This window comes from Clavelina lepadiformis, chromosome 1, assembly GCF_947623445.1.
Source record: "Clavelina lepadiformis chromosome 1, kaClaLepa1.1, whole genome shotgun sequence".
In the NCBI taxonomy this organism is placed as follows: Eukaryota; Metazoa; Chordata; class Ascidiacea; order Aplousobranchia; family Clavelinidae; genus Clavelina; species Clavelina lepadiformis.
This window is the reverse complement of record NC_135240.1, coordinates 10831757-10857636: the sequence shown is the minus strand read 5'-3', so window position 1 is coordinate 10857636 and position 25880 is coordinate 10831757. Positions and strand designations below refer to the sequence as shown.

The following is a 25880-nucleotide window of genomic DNA, read 5'->3' as shown; positions in this document are numbered from 1 at the left end:
GTTCCAGCTTACATTGTTAACAACAGCATGAAGACTACGGTGTTGACTAATTGTCGCCACTTGCTGGGTTTTTACTTCACACTGTTTTGTTTTCGAAATTTCCAGAACTATATTTGTCGCAACTTACCTTCGAGACTCAAAAATCGTAATTTACGATTGAATTGCACCTGCCCGAGACAATTCAAGCAACAAGCTTGTATTTATGTGAACATTTTCAACATCATGTGTGTGCTTGACTATCTCTTGTTACTGTGAGCAGTTCAAACTTGTGCGATGCTGTAAATCACTTGTCGTTTGAGGCGACCCGAAAAGCAGTTCGGGGTTTCCAAGTCTTTCATATATTTATGGGCCAACGTGTGATGACCTATAGGTCGGAGAGAACCCACGAAAAGTCATAAATTTTGACGCTTGCTTCATGCAGTTAAATGTCAAAGCTTGCTGACCTGAAAACCTTGTTTGACTGGCAATACGTAGCCTTCGAAAACTGATCCAAGGCATTGTTAACCATTTTAGGGAGTAAAAGCATCATGATTGCAAAAACAAATAAACCTATAATTTTGATCATAGTTCGCAGTAGATTTTAGATTCAAAGCGTCAAAAGCACGTTAGTACAAATGCCGATCTTATAACTTTCACTATTACGTCTAATTCCGAAGTTTTTACATAGATTGTTGGTATTAACTTTTGTAATGTAAGCTATGTATCAACAGAAAAGCGATGGTATTCTGAATACTCGCACAAGGTCATCTCCCGTTCAACGGCTTTCTTTGGTAATTCTAGAATTATTGAAACATGATGACGAACCGCTTCAGTCATGAACCAATTGTTTTGACATCGCAATTAACGCCGGTGCGCATGTATTGCCTCATGTCACGTGACGTAACTTGCAAGTTGATGCGCAATGAAGACGTTTTTACCGTAACCGTTGTGTTTGGTAACTTGTCGTGGTTTTTGTTTGATTGTCACCGTTATCATACCTCTTATCGTATGTCCAACATCTGATCCAGTCATTTAAAGTGTTTATTGCAGAGCAAACCTCATTAAACTGTGTAATAAACGCGCTGTTTGTTCATCGTGCTCGTTAATAGGCAGTTTAGCGTTCACTGGTACCAAAACAAATTCAATATATAACTGCCACTAAGTGAAATGTTGTCCATTACGCCCTCATAAGTATTTCACTGCAATTTCTGATGGTTTGGTGTCAACGGTGTGTATTTAATGTTGAACATTTTGATGTGTACACAACTATATAGCCTACCAATCGTATTTATGGGTTTTCATACCTCTCACATAATGTATCAAGGTGCTAATGAAAACAACGCTGATTTATTTATGACCGTTGCTTTATCAACAATACCGGTACCAAATTTGTAAAACATATGGTAAATTGCGGGTTTTGCAATTAACAATTCCTTATGGTTTTGAAGAGTCAATCTATATTTGCATTAAATTTGGTATACCAACGTCGCAGGTAAAATGAAACAACTGTCGGATGAAAGTGTATACCGGGCGTTTACCTGTATCCAGTTGTTACAACAAACCCAAACAGACCTAAGTGCAAGACAAACATGTCGGACTCAGATATTCGCCCACTTTCTCTGATCTAGTTTTCACTAGATGTTGATCAATTAACAACGTAATGTGTGGATGGTAAGGCCGCGTAGCCAGCCACCGAAATTGCTTTTTACACAGTTCTAATTCGGAAGGCAAATAACTCTTCATTCAGGTTTATTCTCGTACGCTTCATTCAGCATTCGTCCCAGCAGCCTACGTCAGCTGTCCCGGGCCACTGCCTTTGGCAGCGACATCAGAAATTACCTCATTACCACGTCATGTGATTAATTTTGTCTGCTGAGCAAACAACCGTTGTCAAGTTATACGCTTTTCCATTCACAAATTCCGTTGATGAATTCGTATTCAACTCGTTATATGAAAGAAATCAAGTTATGAATTTTAATCAATTGTTATTGGTTTATGCTGCGCGAAAATCAAGCAAAGCATTCCCACAATAGTTAGCGAGTTTCTAGAAAGCCACCTTAACTACAGAAAAATAGCCGCAAGTACAGTGTACTTTGGAATGCCTGTTTGAAATTGAACTTGCTAACTTAGGTATGTATTGCAACGGGTAGCATACAACCTAAAGGGATATGACCGCACTTCTGGCCGAACAGGAATACATTTTTGAGGGGAATTTTCATCTCTCTCGTTGTAGATGAGGCGACTTTGCGTAAAACTAAATATTTACAATAAAGGCCATATTCGTCAGCTATATCAAAAAAAAATATATATATGCAGTTATAAAATCGTTTTCAGCTCGGCGAGCTCGCGTTATGAAGTCCTACACCCAACTACAGGAAATCTATCAGTAAGCACCGGAGTAGGAAAAATCTTTCTTCATGGCATCTTGGGACTACCCGCCGTGGAATGCATTCAAAACTGAAACAAAACATTTTCGCTTGAAATGAAATGTCTGTCGTAAATTGTGACGTAACAATGCTGCAATTGTTCGAGTAAATGGGTAATAAATATTACTAGCGGTTCAATTGTTCGTTTGTTTGTAATTTGGTACGTATCGCGATCCCAAAAAAGTCAATAAATTACAACTTGGAAGAATTTTGCCGCCATATACTCGGTAAGTGGAGCTCATTTGTTCTAGAATCTAGATTTTTAGCGTTAATTTGGTCACAACAACGCATACGTTTACCGGTTTGCCATAAAGCTACATAAAAAATCAAACTGTTTCAATGAAAAATATTTTGTCTCTGCTGTTCTGGAAAACTGCAGTGTCTTTATCATTTCCAGTTAACAAGATTGGTTTTTTGACTTAGGAAATTTTACAGGTATCTTTCTATCAGGCTTTTTACCCAAGGTATGTGCCAATAAGAAGTCAACGATATCAAAGTCAAGTCGTTGTGCCTTCAGTTGAAATTGGTGTGATTCTTAAAATAATAAGAATGTCTTCATCGGTCGTTGATGTGTATTTTGGATGCATTTAGATGTGGATGGGTTTGAGCTCTGATTTACTGTGTTTGGTGGCGTACTTACGATTTTTATTTACGAACAAGACTAATTGATACGCCATAAAAGTTATTTCAAAGACGTTTAGAGCAAACGTTTTTCTTTGATTGCCGCCGTTTTCTGCTGGCTATTTGATATAGAGATTATATCATCGTTTAAATTGGTTTACGACCTAACAATTTTGTTTAACCTGAAAGCAGAAAACAAAGTATAGAAATGTAAATATATTCATGATTTTCAAGTTAATGAACATACTAATCTTTCATTATACCTACTAATCACGTAAGATCAAGTCTTTCAAAGTTCAAAAGATTGCAAAATAAAAATGTACGTCAATGTTTATAAATTATGTTTTACGTCTCTGCAAAATCATAGCAACAAAGTATTATTCAAAAATCAATTACAGAATTTTCAAAAAACTTACCAAGGCCGTTTACCGTTTACCAATATTTGGAATTGATCTCCAACCCGTATTTCTCACGATCGCAATCCAATTTTACTGTTTTCGGTTTCTTTTAAGTTATAATTTCACCGCAGTTGGATAAAGCTTCCGAGTTTTGGGAAGTTGGTCATTTTCCCATCCGCGTTTCCAGCCGGTTATCGTCGCCAGATAACAAAAGACATCCTTACGACAGAAGGAACGGTAACGCCGGCGAGATCAAAGCGTACTGCTACGTGTGACATCACTATGAGTATTATGATGTCATTGATACGTCCCTTGGCTCCAGCGTATCCTTCTTCCTTACCAAAACTTACGATTCGAAACAAAATCGTTACATGTCATTGTTCGAGGGGCAATCGCCAACGCTGCGAAAGTCAAAAGGCAAGGACGCCACTTCGATTCATTGCCTGTCATGCAAGGCATCTTTTTTCTTTGCTCGTTGTATAGTAATCGAATATAAAGAAGCTTATTTGGCTAACTGATTTATTTTGGAAAAATTTAGACAGCAGCAAGTTCTCGGCGAACGTCTGAGCAATCTTATCGTACAGCTTGAGATTAAAATTTGACGTCGTCAGACTTTTTGTTTTCCTTAAGAAAGACGTCATATCTCGGTTTATTGGAAAGTACGGTAAAACGATAAACATGTAATATTTTATTGTGATGATGTATTTTTACGGTAAAACACGGGTAGACTATTTTTAAACATTTCTTATGAAACGCGTGACTCTTCAAAGCGGTCGCATCCGACAAAGCATCAGCGTCAGCCAATTTCGAAATTCTTGGACCCGTCGGTGTCCACGCAATGTCCAGCCGAGAAGTCGGACGTATGTTGGTTATGAGAACTTCATTGGGTTGATTTCCCAAACTTTCGCCTCGTGTTTGCGACAAAAAGCCATGCTGCTCGCTCGAAGGTGTCGCTGGTGGAAATAACAACAATAACACAACCATTCGCAGTTTGGTGTGAAAAGCTGCGCAGACTTCGAATTTGAGAGCTCGTAACGTTTTGCGAGTTGTCAAACACGGTGTAATGTGTTCAGCTTATGTAAGGAATGCGCCGATCTTGCATACAGGGTTTTGCAAGCAAGATTTTTTGCATTTTTCAATTAAGAAGTACAACTGTGTTAAAAGTATATGCTGTTAATTAAAAGTTTGAGATCGAAAGTTTCTTTTTAAAAGTATCCGAGCTTATCTTTAATTTCCGAAATCCCTTTCCTTGCAGGTTTAATGTGGCGTATATCAAAAATAAACTACACCCTGTGATTTGCAGTCTGAAATAAAATCAGCCGTTCTTATCACATTAGGCTCGTTAAAGTTGATAGTTATTGCGTTTGTGGTATGACATGAGATAGCCAAACAATAAATCACAACAATTATTTAGAAAACGCCAGTTTATGTTGTCACGTGACATGTAAGTAAAACAATGGCGCCGTCGTTCATAGTTCACAAATGTTGAGGCTTGGGCCAGATGAAAGCAGTTTTTTTGGTCATCAGACCGATTAGTACCGCGGAAAAGTGTGTACATATTAGCGACATAGAAGCAATATTGACTTAACAATCCGAACAGTGAGCGAAAAACGCTATAAATTGTTAGCAGGGCAGGCTGATACAGTAGCTTTCCAATATAGGCCGCCTTAGGAAGCTGGCGTGATTAGGGTAATACGGAAAAATTATAACATCGTGTTTAGATTGGCAAGAAAGCAAAAACGTAGCTAATCTTTATGCACCGCACCCAAGTTAAAAGCAGTGTATCTGTTGCATAGTACAGAACGAATCTGTATTGTAAACCTGAAAAATATGAATAAAACGAATTGTTTGAAAATATTGGATTGGTTTCAGATTTTATTTGTAATAAACCTATAAGTGATGTTAGCATAAAACTTTTCAAAGTTTCCTACGTAAAAGGTTTGTTATAGTCATGTCAAATGTAAAAATAACTTTTAGTGCAAGTGCAAATCTTGGAAAATCTGAGATTGAAAGTAATTGTTGGTTGCAGATATAAAATGTTATGTTTATGTTTGCCCAAAAATAAAACGCTTCAAGCATAAATTGCATCAATTGCCGTATAGTCGTTTGTTATAATTCCTGTAAAATAACAATAATTGTCTCGCTTTGCGCGTGTCCTTTTCGAGCTCCCCTCGACATTTAGACAGTTTGACCGCGAGTATCTTTGAGGTAGCCGACCAGCAGTTAATTACAATGAGAGAAAATGGCCGGTCGGTACGTGGGGTGTCGTGTAATGTCGGCTGCATCTAAGTGATATGCGTTCGGTCGCAATTCGAAAGTAGCGCAATGAGTAAGGTCATTTAAAGGTGATTTATTTTGCCTGGTGTACCTGGGAAAATGAGCAAAACGACGTGCGTTGATTGGGGGTGGAGGTGTGGAAGAACGATAGTCACCCAAAGCGTTACAGTCGTAAGGGGTTAAGCCGGTTGGGTTGCTGACAAGTACAGTATAGCAAATTGAAATCGTGTAAAAAGGTTCTTCTCCCTTCAACAAAAAAATAACGATTAAAGTTGCAGACGTGGAAACATTCAGTGTAGTGGCAGTTATCAGCAGAAGGTAGCGGCATATCACTAAGATTAACCAATTGTATGGTATGCTTTTAGTAGTATACTTGTAGAATTATATTATACAAGGAACGCAAGTCATTCTATACTAAAAAGTCATCTCGTACTGTGTACATACGTAGGTCGCATATATATGTATATCACATAGTAAAGTAAAGATATAGGAACAATTGCATTGATCTTGTAATAAAGGATATTGTATGTTTTTCACACGCGCAGATATATGCAATAGTATAGGTATAGTACCCAAAGTATAAGCCTCCCTCCATTTTTTCTAACTGACATTAACCGCTGCCTTTTCAGGTAACAGGCTTTATGGCTTTACGCCGGTTCAAATTATTTCATACAATGCTCAATTAAGATAACTGTTAGGGCACTTAAAACTTAATTTTTTCTCACCCTCCGCTTGGATGGTCTTCGATGAGCCAGAACTGCATGCAGTAAATGCTTTTCCATCATGTTATGTTATGCAATTGACCAAAAGGTATCAAACATAGGTTCACCAACTACAGCTACAATGTACAGAAATTTGCATTCCGACGTCAATCCACACTCTGCGAGTGGATTCTTTCAGCCCAGTTACTCCACTAAGTTGGAGACCACATCCGGAGATGTCCCCGCCGGTTACGGAATGCAACCCACCTCGAGTTCATCTGTGGACACGACGTATCCGGGTTCGAATCTCGCCCATGACTATTCGTCATCTTTTCACGTTTCCAATCTGAGTTCACAGAATGAACCGACTTCGTCGCAAGGTAGCTGGGGCACCTCGGCCCTGTATCCCAATACCGGTTTCCCACCTGTACTCAGTGGCAGCGGATGGGAGACTATGGGACCGCATTTCCCTCACCCACACTCTGCACCGCACGGCCCTGCAAGCTACCCAATGTCTAGTTCCTTACCCCAAACGCCTTTGATGAGCGGCTCTGGAAGTCCTGGGGCGTCTGCGGCAACACTGACCGGAATCGAGTGCTTTGGAAACCCGTCGGAAGTTCACTCTTCAGTCGGTCTTCACTTGTCCACCATGCACCCTGCAACCATGTCCATTCAACGCAGACCATATGAGTGGATCAACAAAAACGCTTATCAAAACGCTCAACCTCAGCAAGGTATTTTATTGCTTCAACTTGCATCTGCGTGCTGAATAAGGTGTTGTTATGTCGCTAATTGTATTGAATTAATCTATTTTCGGTTTACAGTTTTTCATAGAAGTTACAGTTTGCAAGAGTGTGTTACTCAAAGCAAATTCCATATTTTTGATGATTCTTGAATTTTTCAGAAAAAATAACGGTTACGATACTGCAAGCTTCTCGTCAACCATTTTGTTGGCAATAAAAACATCACTTTTTAGCCGATGTAGTTAGCAATAGAATTAAGTTTAAATTTTCGCTCATCTTAAATTTTGCGTGCCACTTATTTGGCGTACGATTTACGACGTCATAAATTTAGCTTTTAAGCATATTTTTACGTCATGATTGAAATCTCAGAAAAGGCGACATGATCAAGAGCTAAAACAGGATCGGCAACGTTCAAAAGAGGAGCGTATTGTCACGAAACAAACAACATTGTGACGTCGACCTTGTTTGCTACTCAAATGCGACGTCTGTACAACGGTGTGATTAAAGACGGCGAGATTTCGGCCACTGACGCAATTCGTTTCTGGATAGTGGACAAAGACATTTCGGAAACGTAACATTACCTTCCGGCCGCTGAAGTAAAAATGTGTATCTGTTGAGACACTTAAGAGTTTTTTGAAGTATTTTTGTCGCATTTTTTTCAATAATTATTACGCGCATAAAAGTAGGTTAAAGTAATTTTCTCCATCCTATAATTTTCAAGAAATTCCCACTAATATCACAAACTCTTCAATTCTATGGCGTCAAAAGATAAAAAGTCGCCACTGATCTAACAGCTGTAAATACATTGACCAAAAATTATTAAGAGGTTTTGTTTGGGGCATTATTGTAAATACGTCTACTTTTTGTGAAACCTAAACGTAAGTAGATGATAGTAACAATAGTTCCAAAAATAGTAAAAAAATAAGCGCTGGACAAACAATACATTAGTGAAGCTGAAGAAATATCCAAGAAAGAAAAGAAAATAACTAACAAACAAATAATAATAATAATAAAATATGTAGAAAAATTCTGTACAGAGCTAAGGTTCATTATGCTTGCAGTTAATTTTTTATGACTTTAATCTGGTCGAATTTTAATTTAATCGAATGTAAAAAAGTGTTTTTCAATTGACAATGTGGAAAATTTTATTTAAAAATAATCGTTCCAGGTTTGTGACGTTACAGTTCGATCGTGTTTGACGATTGTTACATATTTATCAAAGAAGCGGTAAATTGTTTCATCTTTTGGCTCGATTGCTTTAATTTGTTTGTTTCGGTAGCGGATTCTAAATAATTAACATTTGTTCTCGGCAAATGACAGACAGCAAATAGTGATTTCGATATTGCGTTTCGTTCGCCGGTGATGCCTTCTTTTTATTAAAATAAATTTATCTTTAACGCAAGCTTTGTAACTGTGTTTGGAGAAAATTTTGTAGAAACACTGACGCGCAATTCTATAAATGGTTAAAAATTATGGCCCAGCATATTGCAGATACACTCTGTGCCATACAAACGCGCAGCTTTTCACTCAAATATTTTTCTTGTTGGACAGGAAACAAAATCAGACAAAAGACTGTAATATTTTTATAACAAGACTTTGGGTGGCCATTTGTGGACTACATTCGATACGCTTCCATACAAGCTAATTTGACAAAATTTTGTTAACTAAAGTTGTCAAAAGTTAGCATTCTTATGAAACATTAACCAAATCCTGATTTGACAACCCCGAAGTGCACCAAACCTAACACAAGCTTTCAAAAATTGTTTTTGACGTTCAACTTACATGCTTGATGATGCTGGAATGGATAAAAGTCTCTTATATGACATAGCGAAGTATTTGAGCGAACTTTTGGTCTTTTGCCTTCACGTGGTAAGAATACGAAGCCAAAAGCATTTGGCGTAAGGTCGTAAAGCGCGTTCGCATTACTGTTAGAGTGACGTTCCCGGTGCATGCAAATTAGCATGAAGCTTGCAGTTGTCGCTTTGATCGTAAAACTCTCGGCTGGTTGTTTTAGCGGCTAACGATTGACGAGAGACTCGTAAAAACGTTTTTATGATGCATCGGGGCTAGCCTCGTAAAATACAAAAGTGCAGAATTGGAAATGCGAGCAGAGACGTTCTAATAAGAGTTTTTAAAGCAAGTAACTCCGAGCTCTTCTTTTTCTGCAGCGTTTTGCTCGTAATGTGACAGATTAAAAAAAGCCGCCATTTACATAATTATAACTGACGCGAACGTCAAATGTATTTAGCATAAAAAAATTATCAAGTACAGCGCAAATTGAACAACACAGTTAATAACAACAAACGTGAAGTCATGTTTCACATTTGTTTTAAGCAGGTAAAACGCGGACCAAAGACAAATACCGAGTGGTTTACTCCGACCACCAGAGACTGGAGCTGGAGAAAGAATTCCGCTTCAGTCGCTACATTACCATCCGAAGAAAGGCAGAACTGGCGGTGCAACTCGGCTTGAGCGAGCGCCAGGTTAAAATATGGTTTCAAAATCGTCGCGCAAAGGAGCGCAAGGCTAACAAGAAAAGCGGAGAAGGCTTGAAGTCCACCAGCGAGCAAGAAGTTGACGATATCGATGGAGGAGATGATAACGAATCAGAACACAGCGGACATGTTTTGCCAAGCTCACCGGTACTGCCATCATCACACATTCAAAACGCTCACATGCCTCAGCAGGCTGCAAACATGATGAACTACAGTCAACCGACTGATGTCAGTCAACATGACTCTAGCGGCGTTGGTAGCAGTTTACACGATCCGCAAGATAGCGGTATTGCGCAACATCACCCCCATATGACTTATCAGTACGATATGTCTCCTCAAGGTCTTACCTACCCTCCAATGGTCTCACTTGATATTAAGCCAATCGTATCTGCTGGTGAAAATGTAACAATAGCTGTGACGTCAGCAACAAACAGCGTAACTTCTGAGCGCGCTGCGGTTACTAACACCACATTTGGAAATGAACATGTGCAGTGAAGGATGTTTCAAGGTTCTAAACTGACGCTATATGAAAGCTGACACAATTTACACAAAATGTTATAGCGCATAAATACAAGTTACACATGTAGGCAACAGTATATTGCAATTTTCTCTCCCGTTTCCAAAGCCGTATTTATTTAGCTTGACACAATTTTTCCAGATTGAAACGTCTTGTGTGGCAGGGTTCGCAAAATACACCTATAAGCTCTTTGTAGTTTCTTTATAACTTTACAATGAACGTCTTTCGATGTTTCTGCCCGAAGTAGTGACCAGTGTTACAGTATATAGCTGAACGAAATATCTTTGTTATGAATTTGTTTCATGTTATTTGCTTTTGGCTTCTTGTTATCACCAAATATTTGGCCCGTTGTCAAAGGTGCGATTTGATTGGGAAATTCTGTTACTTTGTGTTTACTTTACTGCTCTATGCTTACTTTACGCCATTTACCACAAATACAACATATTTCAAGAATGGTTAGCCTATGCAGTTGGCCAGGGTAAGGGGCACTTTTTTTTATATAGTTGATGGCTGCATTTCAATTCTCTTGGAATAATCAGTTAGGTGGCGACTTAAAATCTGCGTGTAAACAAAACTATTACACAAAAATCTTTTTAAGAAATAGCACGGCTTCAATGAAATTGTTCATAATGAGCTAATTATACGATAGGCTATTTGGTTCCATTGTCGTTGAATTTAGAATGAATTAATCCACAGGGTAAAAATAGGCAAAAATTAGCAGCCGAGAGAATATTTGTAGCATTGAGTGGTTAAAAGGACGCACAAACTTCTTGAAAAGGCCGCACTTTCTTCACCCTTGGCCTATAAACTATGCTCAACGGTTTAGATAGAGCCATTCAAAGACTTACACTTTGTTTTCATCTTTTCTTTTATTTCAAAGGTCGTGAGCTTCAACAAGAACAAGGCAAAAAAATAACTCTTTGCTACAAATAAAAATTTGCGTAAAAACAGGTACAGGCAAGTCGAACAACAAAAAACACTGTTTAAAGAACAAATAAATACAACTCAAAAAATAATTATTTTCTAAGTGCAATGTGGAAGTCGTAAAAATTGTTCTAGGCATAGTATAATTTGATAACTCCCGTGATGTTTTTCCTGCAAAGTGGACACGTTTTATTGCCTCCAACTTTACAAGGTCTTAATTGCCGGGAGCAGGAAAGACACATGCATACGTGCCCGCAGTCTTTTATCGCTGTGTTTGCTGTATTTGACCAACAAATGACGCAAACAGGAATACTTGTTTGGCTATCTTGTCCTGAACCGCTTTTAACTTTCGACGTAATCACATCGTCATTTTCAACAGGATTTCTTTGGTGCTTGATCCTTCCCTGTTGCCGACCATCCTGTAGCAATTGTGTTTCTTCTTGAAAATGTATTTCTTGTTGCTGACTTGCATTTCGCGCTTGCCGTTGTGGCTGAAACGAGCTGTTTACCGGCGATGTGTTATGTTTTGTTTCGTAGCATCCTTCGTTCAATGCGACTCGAGTTTTGAGAAGGTCGTAGGTTGCTGTTAGACAAAGGTTTTTAATTACAACAATAGTATACTTTGTAAAAAAAATTCAATTTCCGTTCTAATCTTGTATAGCCGTGAAACAAACATAAATGAAATCTATAGAAAAGATAGTTGATACTGCACATGTCACATCTAATAATGAATTAAAATTTTCAAACTTACCATTATCAACAAATGGAAATCCCACGTTTAGCCCATTTTTTAACAAGTCCATGTCTATATTTAAGGTATATATTTTAACCACAACTTTCTTTTCAGTATAACTTAGCTTTTCTTCTTGGGACGAAAATCGAAGTAATTGACCGGTGGCATAGACTCGTGTTCATCATATATACTGTATATACCTTGATGTTATTGACTGTGATTCAACACAGTCGTTGTTTGCTCTGCGTTAAAAATATTTGTTTATGACGATTTTGTGACTTCACAATAGTTGTCACGAGGCAAGAGTATGAAACAGCTATAACAAATTTTTCCTGCCAAACATAAATCAAACATACCCCGTGGTTCATAATATTATTTTATAAAATATTCCATTGGATTGTTGGTGTTTTTAGCAAGCGCTATCCTGACTGTTTTCTACATTACTCTTCATTGTATTTACTGTATAAATGATTATATAACGACAATATACATCAACACATAAAGCCTGCAATGTCTTGCTTTTTACCTTGTTTATAGTAACCTTGTCTATAGCTATAAGTACCACAACAGATCTTTTAATTGCTTCTGATAATAGAAAATAATATATGCAGTATTACGTAATGATTCAAGTTCATTGTAACTTACATTTCAAAATATTTCTAATTCAGTTTTCCAGTTAAGTCAAACGCTAATTGATAAAAAAATTTCTCTCGTGGAAAATTTTTCGCTTCCGACGTTATCTCATAAAACGTTTCTCCCACTTTAATGCTTTACAACTATGCAGTATATTGATGGCCAGGAATCGTTCCGCACAAACTTTACGTCAAAAGTGTTTGCAAAGTAAACAAAATCATCAAACGTTTTTCAGCATAAAGTTCCCCTAATAACAAATTTCAGATTGTTTCGCACATATTTCGGATCGAGAAATGGGGCGAATGTTAAAAATTAAACCATTGGCGAGAAACTGGTTACTGGGTCCCTGGTTTTATTTAGTCAAAGTTCAAGTGATTTATCCATAAAATCACTTGCTACCTGTTGCAAAAACCACGAGTTAAATAAAGGTTATGAAATTTGAGGTAAATTAAAATAAATTTACACAAATTTATTACTAGATTTATTTAGACCACTATATAACTGGATTCATTTTAATCTACGTTAATCGAAAAAAAAAATAAAAAATTGAACCAAACGTTTAAATTTTAAAATAATTTTGAATAAATTTATATTGTTTATTTAGTAATTTATTGTTTTCAAAAGCTGAGCAATATTAAAAATACAACAAATTTTTCAATAAAAATTCAAAAAATACATTAGCTCATTTATATTTCGTTATATGTAATTTATATAAACTAAGCTTGCATCAAACAATTGGGAGGCCTTATGATGTGCCTTAAATCGGTACTAGCTTTATCAAGTAATTATGTCAGGTGTTATTTTACCTACAAACCTATATAAGTTACTGTGTATTATTGGCAGTTGGTATCGTGTAACTTATTTACAACACGTTAAAAGGATAAATTTACAGTAAGTTATAAGGTATTTAGCAACAATTACGTAAGCACAACTATGCTTAGGCTACTATATTATTGTGTCTTGTTACGACTACTAGTACTCTATGTTTACCACTACTACTAGCTTTAGTGTATTATTAACTATATATAGTAGGTAATAAGCCTACATTGTTACCGAAAATCGGAAGTAATGTCCGAACAAGCTTAATGGTAAAAATATTCAATTACAGCAAAGTGGTTTGCGTCAACATTGTCATGTATTTTTAGAAGTTTGCCCGATGAGCAAGTATTTACATCAACCATTTCTGCCTAAAGTATTTGTTAATAACTTACTTTGTACTTGCTACGCTCTGCATTTCAGGTTGTGCTGACAGTAAATAACTGGAGTAGTTGGAAACAACACTTGCTAAATCAATATTTAATACAAAGATGGCTTTTATATATACTTACATATTAGCAAGCATAAATTTTTTGAGTATTTAATGATGGTATGATGTCACAATCTTTATCCTCGGGCTGAGTTGAGTCTTTGCACGACTTAAACTCACTATTCCTGAATATACAGTACTATACTTAAGGAAGGATAAGGGGCGATAAGGAATGATTGATTCCTTATCGCTCGAGCAGTATACTGTACGCCGAATAAGGGCGGTGTAGAGCACAATTTAGGTCCCTGCAAAAATTATCTAGTAATTCCTAAATACTGAATCAAAATGGTCAGTTGCTAAGTTTACACACTATATGCAGATATTATTCTATAGTGCTAGGAAAATCATGCAAAAAATCAAAAGTTCATAAGACTATACGTTTCCTCATTAAACATTCCACTTGTTTGGTTATGTGTTAATACAGCAAATGTTTCACAAGATTTTATTAGAAGGGCCTTCGTATAGTTTGTAAATAGGCAGGGTTACCATTCCGTGTCCGTTTCTAAGATTTGTGCTTATTTTCAAGCTCATTGTCTTAGAAAATACTAATACCCTTATTTCTAAGAAACGTGCTTATTTTTGTCTTATTTTTAGGGTAGAGGTTCCTACTTTAGGCATTTCGCACCCTTCAGTATATCATTTTATACCAAAGAGATACCAAAGTTAAGAACATGCAAATAGTGTCTCGTTTTTTTAGGAACGTTGATTGCCTTCTCCTGTTTTGCACTGTTTAAGGTAGTATTCTTCTTTCCTAATCGTCCTTATGTTTGCGTCCAGACCAATGGCAACCCTGTAAAAAGGTAAATAATCCAGTGTAAATGAAAATTCAATTAAATATTAAGAGTAACAGAATAAAAGGGATGGGAAAATTTGGCCAGCTAAGAGAGTTCTTAACGACTAAAGATTTCGGTAACCATTAGCCGAAAACGTACATGTACAAGAGAATTTCGAGCACAATTTTTGGTAATCCATTGGTTCTTTGTTAATCATTTTAATGCTTGAATACCTACTTTGTTTTCCTGATAAACTTTGTGGTCTAGCATGACATAAGTTGCCAGTAGAACCCTTTTCATCGCATTTCTAAATAATAAATAGCAGTTTTGCTTGCGATCAATGTGACATGAGAATTAGCGACTACGACAGCTAACCGCCTGCAAACGGCTACTGCCATCCAGCTAACGGCAAGAAAATTGCCTAAGTTTCCAGTCCAAGTTAATTAGTATATTTTGGCACACAACCTTTTAACGTTTCTGTAATTACTATACAAGCTTCCTTTATCGCAGCTTGAGAATGAATGTGATTTGCAAATAATACCCCCCATTAAAAGTCTTATAGATCCAAGCCAACTGGCCTGCCTGAGCCCACTCTATACAACGGCCTGCGTCCAGGACAAGTGTAACGGAATTTGTCGATCCTTTTTGCCAGGTTCATGCTGATTAACGGCTTGTCACTATAGCCTACAGGAAATAAAATACTCAACAGCTTGCTATAAATGACTTATATTTCGAGACGGTACTTAAAATAATTATAAAAGTTAAGACAAAGGTTCCCATAACAGCCCAGGATCAGACATGACAGCACCACCGAACCGCCTCTGCTCGCGACATGTTCTCTTCCTGGCACAAACGTGCAATAGTCAACATCACTTGATAGCCATCAGCATAAGTCAGGCGCTTTGGCGGACTTATTGGGGATACAAATGAATACCGTGCAAAGCACAGGCAATTAAAACGCATTTCTACTGCTGAACATTGTAGGCCTATTTATGATTATTGAGAGTATTTTCTTATAATTGATGAGGAACACGACGAAGCGATTGTGGAATCCGCTTATGCTAAATGTAAAAGTATAAAACAGTGGTTCTCAAACTGGGGTCCGCGAGACAATTTTCTGGGACCGCGAAGCACCTTCCAAAAAAACGGCACTACTTGCCTTTAAGCCAAAAGCTCGAAACCGTTTGAATGTGATTCACGATATTAGGGTTGCGTTGTCCAAAACGGAACCAAACGTAGCCGAACTGGTTGCAAAGAAGCAGGTACACCCGTCACAATGATACCATAATAACCGACGTGTTGTTTTGTGTTTATTTGTGTTGATTTTTTAAGGGACCGTGAGGCATTTATAAAATTGCTAGGAGACCGTTGCTTACTTTCTTTTAAAAAAGTTTGAGAACCACTGGTATAAAACATATAGCGGCTACGTATAGGCATAAGGTGACTATTCATTAAAAGCATAAACCAAAGCTACCGTAGTGGAACAAAACTAGTATACCCACTAAACATTCGAGACACAAGTGCTGTGAGATAATGTAGCACTGAAAATACCACGTTTTATTTCTTTTTTCTGTCCATCTATCCGTTTAACTATCGTTTCAAAATTTTTGAATATTTGTGGCGCTGATTCGGTGCTTTGATGTTTCGTTTTTATGCTAAGTCGCATGTATAGACCAGTTGGAAAGTTGTCTTATAAATGTGTTACTGGGAAACCATCGGTCATTTACATGCCTGACTTTTTTTCCATTTAACGTGAACTGCCACATTATTTACTGTGAGCAAACTATAGCGCTGCCTCACCAATATCGGCGTTTGACCACACACAGTATACTAAAAGGAGGGATATATGTGCTTAACAAAGTTTGTCACACGAATAGGCCTACCTGTACGAGTGTACGTCGATTTTGTTGTCCAAATACAATGACACTATCCGCCAAGTGGCCAGACAAGATAGTACACTACTAGCCTACACTGTGCGAGTAGGCTGCTGTGTTATTTAGTTAGTTTTTATTTAGTTTTGACAGGTTCTACAGTACTGCACACGATAGGTCGACAGCCAGTGTGTCATTACAGTGTTTACACATTTATTATCAAGGATCGAAGAACTTATGTACTGTATAGAGTCTGCTTGGTGTCAGACTTGTGTAAGATATCGGCCATATATAGATATAGGCCGTAATAATGCCTTTTGCCCATGTTTCATTATGACATGACTCGCTTATATTAAATTTGTGTAACCTCTGTTTGTGGTTTGTTGCGATAGGTTTACTGACAAAGAATACTAGGCCAAAGTGCAACGAAGCCCTCGTGACTACAACCTATAAAATAAATGAAGTATTTTACTCTTTCTCAATCAATCATTAACTAAATTTTCTAACACTTTGTGGCATATTTCAGCCTATAGGCCTATGTCTCCAAGCTCGCAGAGGAAGCCCGTTTTAGCAGCTTAACAATTGTGAGCTGAAGATGGATTTGAGCCTAACACACAGAAATCCTTAGCCCATACCATTTTAAACAATGTAAGAGTGATTACAGAAGGGAAGGCTACAACATCATATGAGTATCTTGTAGTGCTTTGATCTGATGGATCTTGGACAAAGTTGAATATTTGAAATAGCCCTAGTTCTAGATTTGTATCGGCTGAAATAGGCTGGGCTCAGACCTGATTTAGACAACCATCGTGACTAAATTCACATGGTAGGCTATTGGATCAGAATTCATAAGGTCTGGGTATGAATTGAATGCCGCGGGTCGAATTGATATGGGCTGGGCTCAAGTCCATTTTTCAACCACCACTCCCTCTCCGTTTTAGGAAGTATATCTAGCATTGATGGAAATAGGGTCAAGTCACTAACAGTGCAAGACCAAGTCAAAACAAGGTGTTTTAACTACATTCGTAAGTCAAATTGAGTCATGATTTACGATTTATTTTTTATTTTTGGTCGATAATAAACAAATTTCTGAATACTTGTAGCGTAAATACAAGCATAAAATCTGATGTTATCCAATTATGATGCTTTTGCACATTCAATAGAATGTATTACATAGTGATATGTCAACTGAAATTCCCACGTTAGCACGAGCCAAGTGGAGTCTTTTGAGCACTAAAACACAAGTCAAATATTTCGATAAACCTGTCTCAAATTAAATCCTTCACTCTAGTCTTTTCATCCATGATATCCAGTGGTGTAAAAGAGTAGCCTGCTCTAGCTAAATCCTGTAATAAAAACTGCTAACTGTATATGTAAGGCCCTTGACAATGGCCCATCATTCTGCTTGCCTGAAGATTTGGCCAGAGCCGAGTATATTTGATGAACAAGTCACTATCTCAGTTGAAGGTGAGTGAGTGGTGGGGTCATGGCCATAGTGTAAAAAATAGTTCCTGGTAATTTTGTAAACTAGGATACACTGTGACTTGAAAAACTTATTTTTTGACAGTATCTCTAGCTGTTAAAAGGATCTGAATCAAAGTGTACGTGAGATGTTAATGTCATGTAGTAATGTTATTCGGAAATGGAGTGATTATTAAAGTATTGGATTGTACATGTACTCTATTATTTAAGTAGACTGGTACAACCCTGCTTTATTCCACAAGAAAGGTTATAAAACAACACAGACTCATATTTAAAATTTTCTTGGCCCTGGCGAAATGGTACACATGCCTCAACTCTAAAACTTTCGTTATATATTTATTAATTCGTTATATAACAACGCCTTCAATGTTTTAGAAAACTGTTTTATTATCAAAATCATCTTTAGTTGATGATATTAATAAAATTTTCTAAAGCACAGTTAAAGGTAGTTTTTAGTCGTGGTAGTATCTTAACGCTGTCTTGGGACATGGTGTGTGTGCTTTTAATAAGAGCAGTAGGTGAAAAATCAATCCTATATTGTTGAAGATTGTTAAATCAAATTATTCTATTCAGTTGCAATTAAGTAATATTTATTTACATTGGTTTGACATATTTATTGTAAATAGAGATATATGTTCTGTTATATTTTTACTATGTTCTATGATTTTATAGGACTGGTTGCAGACCAGCCATACACATTATATTCCCATGTCACAACGTACAAAAATCTAGCATTTGAATGCATCAGTCATTACACATCAGATTCACGAGGTATGAACCAACTGATAGCCTAACATTCCAATTTCTTATTTATATACATATATTTAAAACAATAAAAAATGCAAAATTTGTCTTTCAAATAGGAAAGATCGATCTGACAAAACAAAAATCAACGGGAGGTTATTACCGTGGGGTGGAAGCCATGGGTTTGTTTTGGGGCATGAAGCCTTCACCGAGAAACTGGGTGCAAATCTGTGTATTGTAAATGTTACATGTCACCACATGCAGTTTTAAAATTAACTTTGATCATTAGATAAGCCTAGCATGTCATTCCAAATAACAAAATTCAGCACTGACTATAAAATCCTGTATTTTAGAAACATAGCCGGACGATGCCGTTATTTGAAGCTTTAGAATAAATTATCTATTTCTACCCCAGAATGTTGTTTGCTAAGGTTGATTTACAAATGTATCGTTAAAATGGATTAACTATCTTCATCACAACTTTGCTTTTGTTTGTCAGAGGTCCTACCCCTCGTTTATACAAGGAGACGTGAGCAGACCATTAAAAATCGTGATAAAAGTTTTTCCCGGAAATTTACAAACATCTCTTGAAATTGATTCGCGAAATTGTCTGGCTGAGAATGTGTCCACGAGATATTATTTGCGTCCAGGAGGTCAACGCTTTGTAATAAGGGATGATGGATTGCATGCTTTTCTGTATACACCAGCAAACGAAGGAAGATTTCCGGGTTTGTTATGTGAAGTGAAAAGCGTACACCAAGATATAACTGTGGAGTAGTCAATCGTGATAAAACAAGCATGTATTAATGATCCATACACGTCATCATAAGGTATTAAATACTAAAACCATTCTTAATATTTTATCCCCGAAGGTGTAATCTCGATTGGTGGGTCGTTTCCTGGCACCAATGAAGGCATACCGGCCCTCCTTGCTTCGCATGGATATGTCAGCATGGGCCTGCCTTATGTTGGTCTTGATGGTCTGCCCGATAACTTTAGCGAAACGTCCATGAATTTTTCATATTTCGAGGCAGCTTACCGGTTTATGACAAATCATAAAATGGTACAGAGCGAAAAAGGAATTGCGATAGTAACTCATTGTATGGGTATATATTCAGCGCTCGCGTTAGCCACCTTTCTTCCTAATATTCGTTGCGTAATCGCAGACAATGGTCCAATCTTCGCTACACATCAGGCAATGATATACAAAGGAGAGCCGCTAACGCCCCCAATAAAGCCGACAAAAATTTCCCCTAGAAGAATATGTCCTCAGACGGGAAACGTAAGAAGTCGGCATTCAGTTACTTATCCAAGTTTTACCGAAATGGAAAGTTCCCTAGTTTTGCCTTTTTATAAACGTCACAAAACATCCTACATGTTTGTTGCTTCTATGGACGACAACGGAGTGGCTTCAGAATTTCACACTAACATTGCAGAAAAACTTTTGAAGAAATCAGGACATCCGGATTACAAAATCCTACGATATCCCGGAGCAGGACACGAACTCCGCCCCCCATTTACTCCCCACATTGAAGCAAGTTATATGAAAACTGTTGACTCCGTTTTAATGTGGGGTGGTGTTACAAGTGTCCACTGCAAAGCGCAAAAGGATTTCTGGAAAGAACAATTATTGTTTTTACAGAGATGCTTTTCGGATGATTTTGCTCCTTCATCGAAACTGTAAAGAATACAAAAACGCATGATGTTGAAATGATTTGTTTCGAAAAGTATGATCATCTATATTATATATGATAAATTGAAACTTCGCAATGTGACTATGTTATCTCTTAAAAAAATTTCATGGGTTTGTTAAGTATGGATCGAAATCTTCAGCCTTTCCGATACTATGGTGATGCCTATGTGATTGATGTGGTTTATCACTTTTAGAAACGTCGCAATTATTTGTCTTAAACAGCAGTGAAAATGAAACGGATAATACCAAGCACGACCGCACAGTGCCGAATCAGTGCATGATGAATACAGGGTCAAAATTAATACGATGCGCTTGCCGTCTTTGGTTATTGACGTTATTGCCATGGTTACCATTTCGTGCATACTTCTAAGAAAAGTGCTTGTTTTTGAGTTGGGTGCTTAGTTTGTCTTGAAGTATTTATCTTTAATCTGGTCTCTTTGACGGAGAATTGAAAAGCTACCAAGTTGCTTTCAAACAATGTACTTGATTGCTTCAACGTTGCATCGGGTATCATAAATGAATCTTTTGTGCATTTTGCTCATTTTACCGAGAATCTTGACCAGATTTATGAAAGAATGCAATCTTTAACGAAAATTACAATGGCGTGTTTGAAAACTTAAACAATCTAGGATTCTAGGCCTATTCTTTGAAAAAGACCGTTGGTGCAGTGCAATATCTGTAATGTTATAACTAGGGCAACCAAAAGTCAATATGGTCAATTTTTTTTTACCTGCTCAGAATGCTATGAAACAAGCACAAAACAAATTTCAGCTTTGTACAACGTGTGGTATAGAAGTTATTAGGTCAGATAAAGTCAAAATGTTACGTTAGGTCAAAATACGGTCAAATTGTTTCGTTAGGTCTTTTTTTTAGGTCAAAATCTATTAAACTTGTAATTTTGTAACCATTTTGTAATATTATTCTTCCGTTTTTCTCTTTTCTTGTACCGCAAACAATTCCTGTACCCCAAATTATACATAGAACCAAAGCCAGAAAGAGAGGGAAGGCCTTTCAGCGCGTTTGGTGACGTCACGATGTGACAGCATTGCATTTGAAACTGCAAGTTGTCAATCTTAATACGCAGAAACGAAAAAAAGTCAACACTAGAAAAGCATTTTGTCATTTTTAAATGCAGCTTTAGATTAGAAAGTTGCTGTAGACAGTGTAGAGACTATCAGTATAGCGTTTTTCAAAATGAGGTCAAAATTTAAACGTTTTAGGTCAAAATAAGGTCAAAATGTAAACTTTTTAGGTCAAAATGTAAACTTTTTAGGTCGAAATGAGGTCAAAATTTGCAAATTTTAAGGACAAAATTTAAAGTTTTTAGGTCAAAAAACTGGTTGCCCTAGTTATAACTTGTGTATTGTATTCAAAATAAATTCCTTGCTTAGAGCTACATTGTTCGTAATGGAAAATATTAACGATTTGGCCATTATTTTAACTCAAAAAATCAATATTTGAAAGTATTTGTTTTTGTTATTTAATTTCTTCTTGAAAGTGACTGTGGAAAGAAGCCAGAAAAAAAGAAATCCTTTAGCATGTTTTAAACTCTCAAGCCAAAGAATTTCGCAAGAAGCACAACGTAAAAGCTTGCAACAAGGAATTTTTTTCCAATGGTAATCTGCTACTTTATTACGTATCACTTACTTATTTTTTGATCTGCGGCATTGCACGATCGTGCAGCCTGAAATCCCAAGGCGAAATCCGCTGCAGCTTCAGGTCAATAGAGTGAATAAGTAAAATAACGTCATTGCACATCCAGCAAGCAAAACCCGAAATTCCTTTTAAAATTATGGGTTGACCTTTGAAATTTTATTATTCTAATATCCCTTATGTGGGTATAAACGGTTATATCTTGGTGAGATATTTTACAAAAGCATATTTTTTCTTTTTAAAAGGTAAAATAATTGACTGTTGAGTTAAAAGTTTGGATATCGTTACAACTTACAAGGTAGCAATTTAACATGTCTCATAGGCTCTACATGAAATCAACGTCAGCATCATTTATGTGTTTCTTCATTAGCACGATGTGAATGAAAAAGCAATGCTAGTTACTATCAGCACGCGCTAATATACGGGGAAAGGTGACCAAGCCAAAAAGGCTTATAACGCGCACAAAAATAACACTGGTAATAACTTGCCGATAATAACCAGCATAGCCACTATGACCAAACCGAATAACCTTGAAGATAGCAGAATTGTCTTAATCAAGTGCACTCGTATACTGAGCTGCAAAAACAGTAATGCATGTTAATCAAAACACGTTATATGAACGAAATGATATACGAAGAATGTTAAAATTTATTGCACACATAAAATCAACAGAAGTCTTTACGCTGGATTGCTTTCTTGCTGGTAATCCGCGTGTGCCTTTCATGCGATATGACCGACCTTCGTTTTTGGTCGGATTAATCATAATTTGGCCCAATGCATGATTTCGTTGTTGCTGGAACATTTCCAATACAAAATTGGAAGTAAATTGCACGATAAAGTTGACAAGAAAAAGCTCATCTTCGTCATACTAACTTTTAAGATTTCGTTTAATTATTAGCGTTTAAGTGATAGACAATACATCAAACTCTAAACATTTTTATGATGTCTTGAACGGGCTTTCTGCAGATAGGACATAGAGGTCTGAATCGTTGGGAAGGGTTTTTAAAATTAACGGAGCACTCTTCGCAGAGACAGAGATGTCCACAATCGTAGACAACCATTACGGGTTTTTCACTGCAGCAAATCACACACTCGGATGAAGTTTGGCTGTTCTCCGGGCGATTTAACGCGATCGACGGGGCACTGGTTGATGGTTCTTCGGTGCCTGAGGCATCCTGTTGCTTATGACTTACTGCAATTATAGAAAAACCTTGTTTCAACCAAAGCACTTTCCACGCCGTGACAATTAAGTAAAATATTTAATTCAATAAAGCTTGTGTATATTTCGATTATAAATTTATTTCGCTCACTGGGGAAAACCCACTCAATAACGTAGTTGAACAATATGAGTAATTATTTTATTCCAACAACTTACAGCCAAGAGAAACGATTCTTTCGAATTGTCCGCAGTCGATAACTATCCACAGAGGTTGAGCTACATCGCATGGAAATAAATCCCTTGCTGTGTTGGCGCCTGCTCTGTATTTCATCATTCCTCCGTGAGATAGGGAAAGAGAAAAGAATTCATTTTCGTTTGGAGGGATGAAATCCTGCGATGGGTTTGCATAATTAACTAAAACTGGTAAGCTTTACTTTGTGTTGCGGTACCTCTAAAATGTCCTTTTTTATCTGCAGTGGCCAATATCAACACTGACCATTATTCCTATTCAAATGTGTGCAAAGTCCCGCATATATTGTATATGGTAGTTCAGAAATTCAAACCCAAACAAAACAATCTATAAATAGAAAGCTTTACCGTGTACATCACCCAGTAGTCTGCAGCTCCACCCATATCGTTGGATCTTCCTGGAGTCAGTTCGGTTTCTCCCCCAACCACAGTCATCGGATTGCTCGACGTGACGCCTACGCGAAGGCGAGCAGCGTTGAAGAAAGTGGGAGGTGACTTTTCTAAAATCCGGAGGTACCAAGTATCCCCCGGGATCAAAGGTTCACCTACATGTAAGTAAAAAGGGCAAAATATTTTTAGTACGCCAGGAAAAGGTATATGACTTATTATCACTCACTTATTTATTCCATCAAATTTGCCTAAACAACTCCAATGAGATTTACTGTAATAACGGCGATTTGCAACAATACAATACAACAACGTAAACCTTCTGAAACAATAAAACAGTTATGATAAAAAAAACATCAGCAATTACCTTACCTGAAAAAACCAGGCGACTTGATTCTATGCTGTTACTTGTTTTTCGAGCTATGCTGTCTTCCTCTTCCAGGCGAACTGCATCTCCAGCCAATATGTAGAACGGTATCAGCCGGATGGGAAGAGTGATATTCCATTGGGATTGGAGAGTAAAAGCAAACGTTTGCGCACTGCGGATAAGCATTAAAGCTCAGGGTAAACAATCGAGTCGAAAGCGTCAAGCAAAGACAACGCATCACGTGATGCTCGTGGCCAATAGAAAACAGTAACTGGTGGTGATACTCAGAGAACCTTGTCAAAACAGACGTACATCAGTAACTGGTCTACCGTGGCAAGATGAAAATAACCATGAAGCAACAGCTTTGAGCTTAACCACGCCAAAATTATACTTTGCACTAAGATTTTGAATGACAAACATAGCGAAGCATATTTCTAACAACAACAAATCTTAGGGTTGATTACCTGCAGTTACCTTCGTTGTTTTCCAATATGTCGATTGCTTCTATACTAATATCTTCTAGACATGAAAGCTTTACAGGGCTGTTCAGTGACATATTAAAACCTTGCACTAATTGCGTTGGATTTGCTGATGTAGTCGGATTGTCCATGGGAATGATCGGATCAGTAAAGTTAGCTGATGATGATGACGAACTACTTGCAGGACTATTTGAAGATAATGCGCTGTTTCTATCATATCTTCTATAGGCGAGGGGAGATTGAGGACTGGGTGAACTTCGTTTGGAAAACAAGCTGCCCATCACGACCAGTCTTGAAAGCACGGAACACTCTACAAAGTCATTATCACAAACGTTCAAGTAATGGTGGTTCAGCTATTTTCGGCTTTCAAACCAATTGACTGAGTTGTGGGTGTACGTGCCGACTAGTAAATCACACCGAAAGTTCTGATGAGTTGAATTCTGCAAAGTTTTACCAAGTTCGTATCCTTCTGTACCGACTTTTGCAAAGCTTTACATCTAAATATTCCGTGCGCTACTTACTGCCATAAAATTAATTCGTAACCACTGACTATCTAGTTGTCTAGTCAGCCAAAAATTATAAAGGAGATAGTCGTTGTAAGCTTTAAACTACAACCTACTCGGCGAAATGGTCTGTTTGCTTTCTCTGAAAGGAACCGATACCAACCAAAAGCTGTTTGTCTCTCTGGTTGAAATGCAATGAAGCGTGACTACCGAATGTTTGACGTAGCTTCTTGATGCCTTGAGTTATATATAATCACATGACGAGTATATGTCGAAAATAAACTTGCTAATGATAAACCAAACCATGGTGCAAGTCTTAATTCTTTTTTGTAATCGTTCTTTTTGTATGGTGTTGTTATTTTTTACTCATAATGGATTATCAAAATAAATTTATTGTAAAATCATAAGCAAATCAATAAGGCGTAAAAAATCAAGAGACAATTTAAGAATAAAGCAAATCAAATAAAAGCAAAATCCATTTAAAAGTAAAAAAATACAAGTAAAGCTTAAATCAAACTAAAACATAGCTATATGCGTGCGATTTTGATAATTTTCGTGAAAACTTGAACAACACTATAGCCTGCTTCTTTTCGTTTTGACAATTTCAGGAAAATTAACACGTTGAGGTTTGCTGAGCTGATGTTTTAAAATTTTCACGTTAAACTTGAACAAAGACAAGCTCGATAAACGGGGTTCGAGCGATACCGAATCCTCGGCGAGTTTAAACCATGCAAAGCCGTTCCTCAGTCCGAGTAGGCTATAAAGAT

At 37.2% G+C, this 25880-nt stretch overlaps 4 protein-coding genes across 5 annotated transcripts; 2 read left to right on the top strand and 2 right to left on the bottom strand.

The window, feature by feature from the left end:
• The first annotated feature begins 6310 nt into the window (after positions 1-6310).
• On the top strand, positions 6311-10604 carry LOC143472049 (uncharacterized). 2 transcript variants are annotated; one of them, XM_076969933.1, is made up of 2 exons: positions 6311-7136; positions 9483-10604. In XM_076969933.1, exons 1-2 carry the CDS (start codon positions 6485-6487, stop codon positions 10133-10135), a joined length of 1305 nt encoding a protein of 434 aa, XP_076826048.1. In that variant the 5' UTR covers positions 6311-6484; the 3' UTR covers positions 10136-10604. The 2 variants fall into 2 exon arrangements, with proteins under 2 accessions (XP_076826048.1, XP_076826047.1); XM_076969932.1 differs by having other exon boundaries at positions 9480-10604.
• A 409-nt stretch (positions 10605-11013) lies between these two features.
• Positions 11014-12103, bottom strand: LOC143461456 (uncharacterized). Its single transcript, XM_076959248.1, has 2 exons — positions 11833-12103; positions 11014-11664 (listed from the first exon to the last, which is right to left on the bottom strand). The coding sequence occupies exons 1-2, from the start codon at positions 11882-11884 to the stop codon at positions 11213-11215; spliced, it is 504 nt and encodes a 167-aa protein (XP_076815363.1). The 5' UTR covers positions 11885-12103; the 3' UTR covers positions 11014-11212.
• Positions 12104-17689: 5586 nt separating this feature from the next.
• Positions 17690-21002, top strand: LOC143467354 (peroxisomal succinyl-coenzyme A thioesterase-like). The gene is made up of 5 exons (XM_076965031.1): positions 17690-17864; positions 18552-18650; positions 18743-18843; positions 19123-19351; positions 19496-21002. The coding sequence occupies exons 1-5, from the start codon at positions 17786-17788 to the stop codon at positions 20305-20307; spliced, it is 1320 nt and encodes a 439-aa protein (XP_076821146.1). The 5' UTR covers positions 17690-17785; the 3' UTR covers positions 20308-21002.
• A 1313-nt stretch (positions 21003-22315) lies between these two features.
• On the bottom strand, positions 22316-25309 carry LOC143467370 (E3 ubiquitin-protein ligase NEURL1B-like). Its single transcript, XM_076965032.1, has 5 exons — positions 24596-25309; positions 24137-24303; positions 23726-23922; positions 23345-23519; positions 22316-23161 (listed from the first exon to the last, which is right to left on the bottom strand). The coding sequence occupies exons 1-5, from the start codon at positions 24889-24891 to the stop codon at positions 22890-22892; spliced, it is 1107 nt and encodes a 368-aa protein (XP_076821147.1). The 5' UTR covers positions 24892-25309; the 3' UTR covers positions 22316-22889.
• Positions 25310-25880: the final 571 nt, after the last annotated feature.

Bases quoted from the DNA above. Each gene is read 5' to 3' on its own strand.
- LOC143472049 (XM_076969932.1), top strand. From the start codon at position 6,485: ATGTTATGTTATGCAATTGACCAAAAGGTATCAAACATAGGTTCACCA. The intron at 7,137-9,479 runs GTATTTTATTGC...ATTTGTTTTAAG, and splicing joins AAACGCTCAACCTCAGCAAG to CAGGTAAAACGCGGACCAAA.
- LOC143461456 (XM_076959248.1), bottom strand. From the start codon at position 11,884: ATGGACTTGTTAAAAAATGGGCTAAACGTGGGATTTCCATTTGTTGAT. The intron at 11,665-11,832 runs GTAAGTTTGAAA...TTTGTCTAACAG, and splicing joins ATTTCCATTTGTTGATAATG to CAACCTACGACCTTCTCAAA.
- LOC143467354 (XM_076965031.1), top strand. From the start codon at position 17,786: ATGGCCCATCATTCTGCTTGCCTGAAGATTTGGCCAGAGCCGAGTATA. The intron at 18,844-19,122 runs GTGCAAATCTGT...TTTGTTTGTCAG, and splicing joins AGCCTTCACCGAGAAACTGG to AGGTCCTACCCCTCGTTTAT. The intron at 19,352-19,495 runs GTTTGTTATGTG...TTATCCCCGAAG, and splicing joins AAACGAAGGAAGATTTCCGG to GTGTAATCTCGATTGGTGGG.
- LOC143467370 (XM_076965032.1), bottom strand. From the start codon at position 24,891: ATGGGCAGCTTGTTTTCCAAACGAAGTTCACCCAGTCCTCAATCTCCC. The intron at 23,520-23,725 runs GTAAAGCTTTCT...AACCCATCGCAG, and splicing joins ACTACTGGGTGATGTACACG to GATTTCATCCCTCCAAACGA. The intron at 23,162-23,344 runs GTAAGTTGTTGG...CTATAATTGCAG, and splicing joins AAGAATCGTTTCTCTTGGCT to TAAGTCATAAGCAACAGGAT.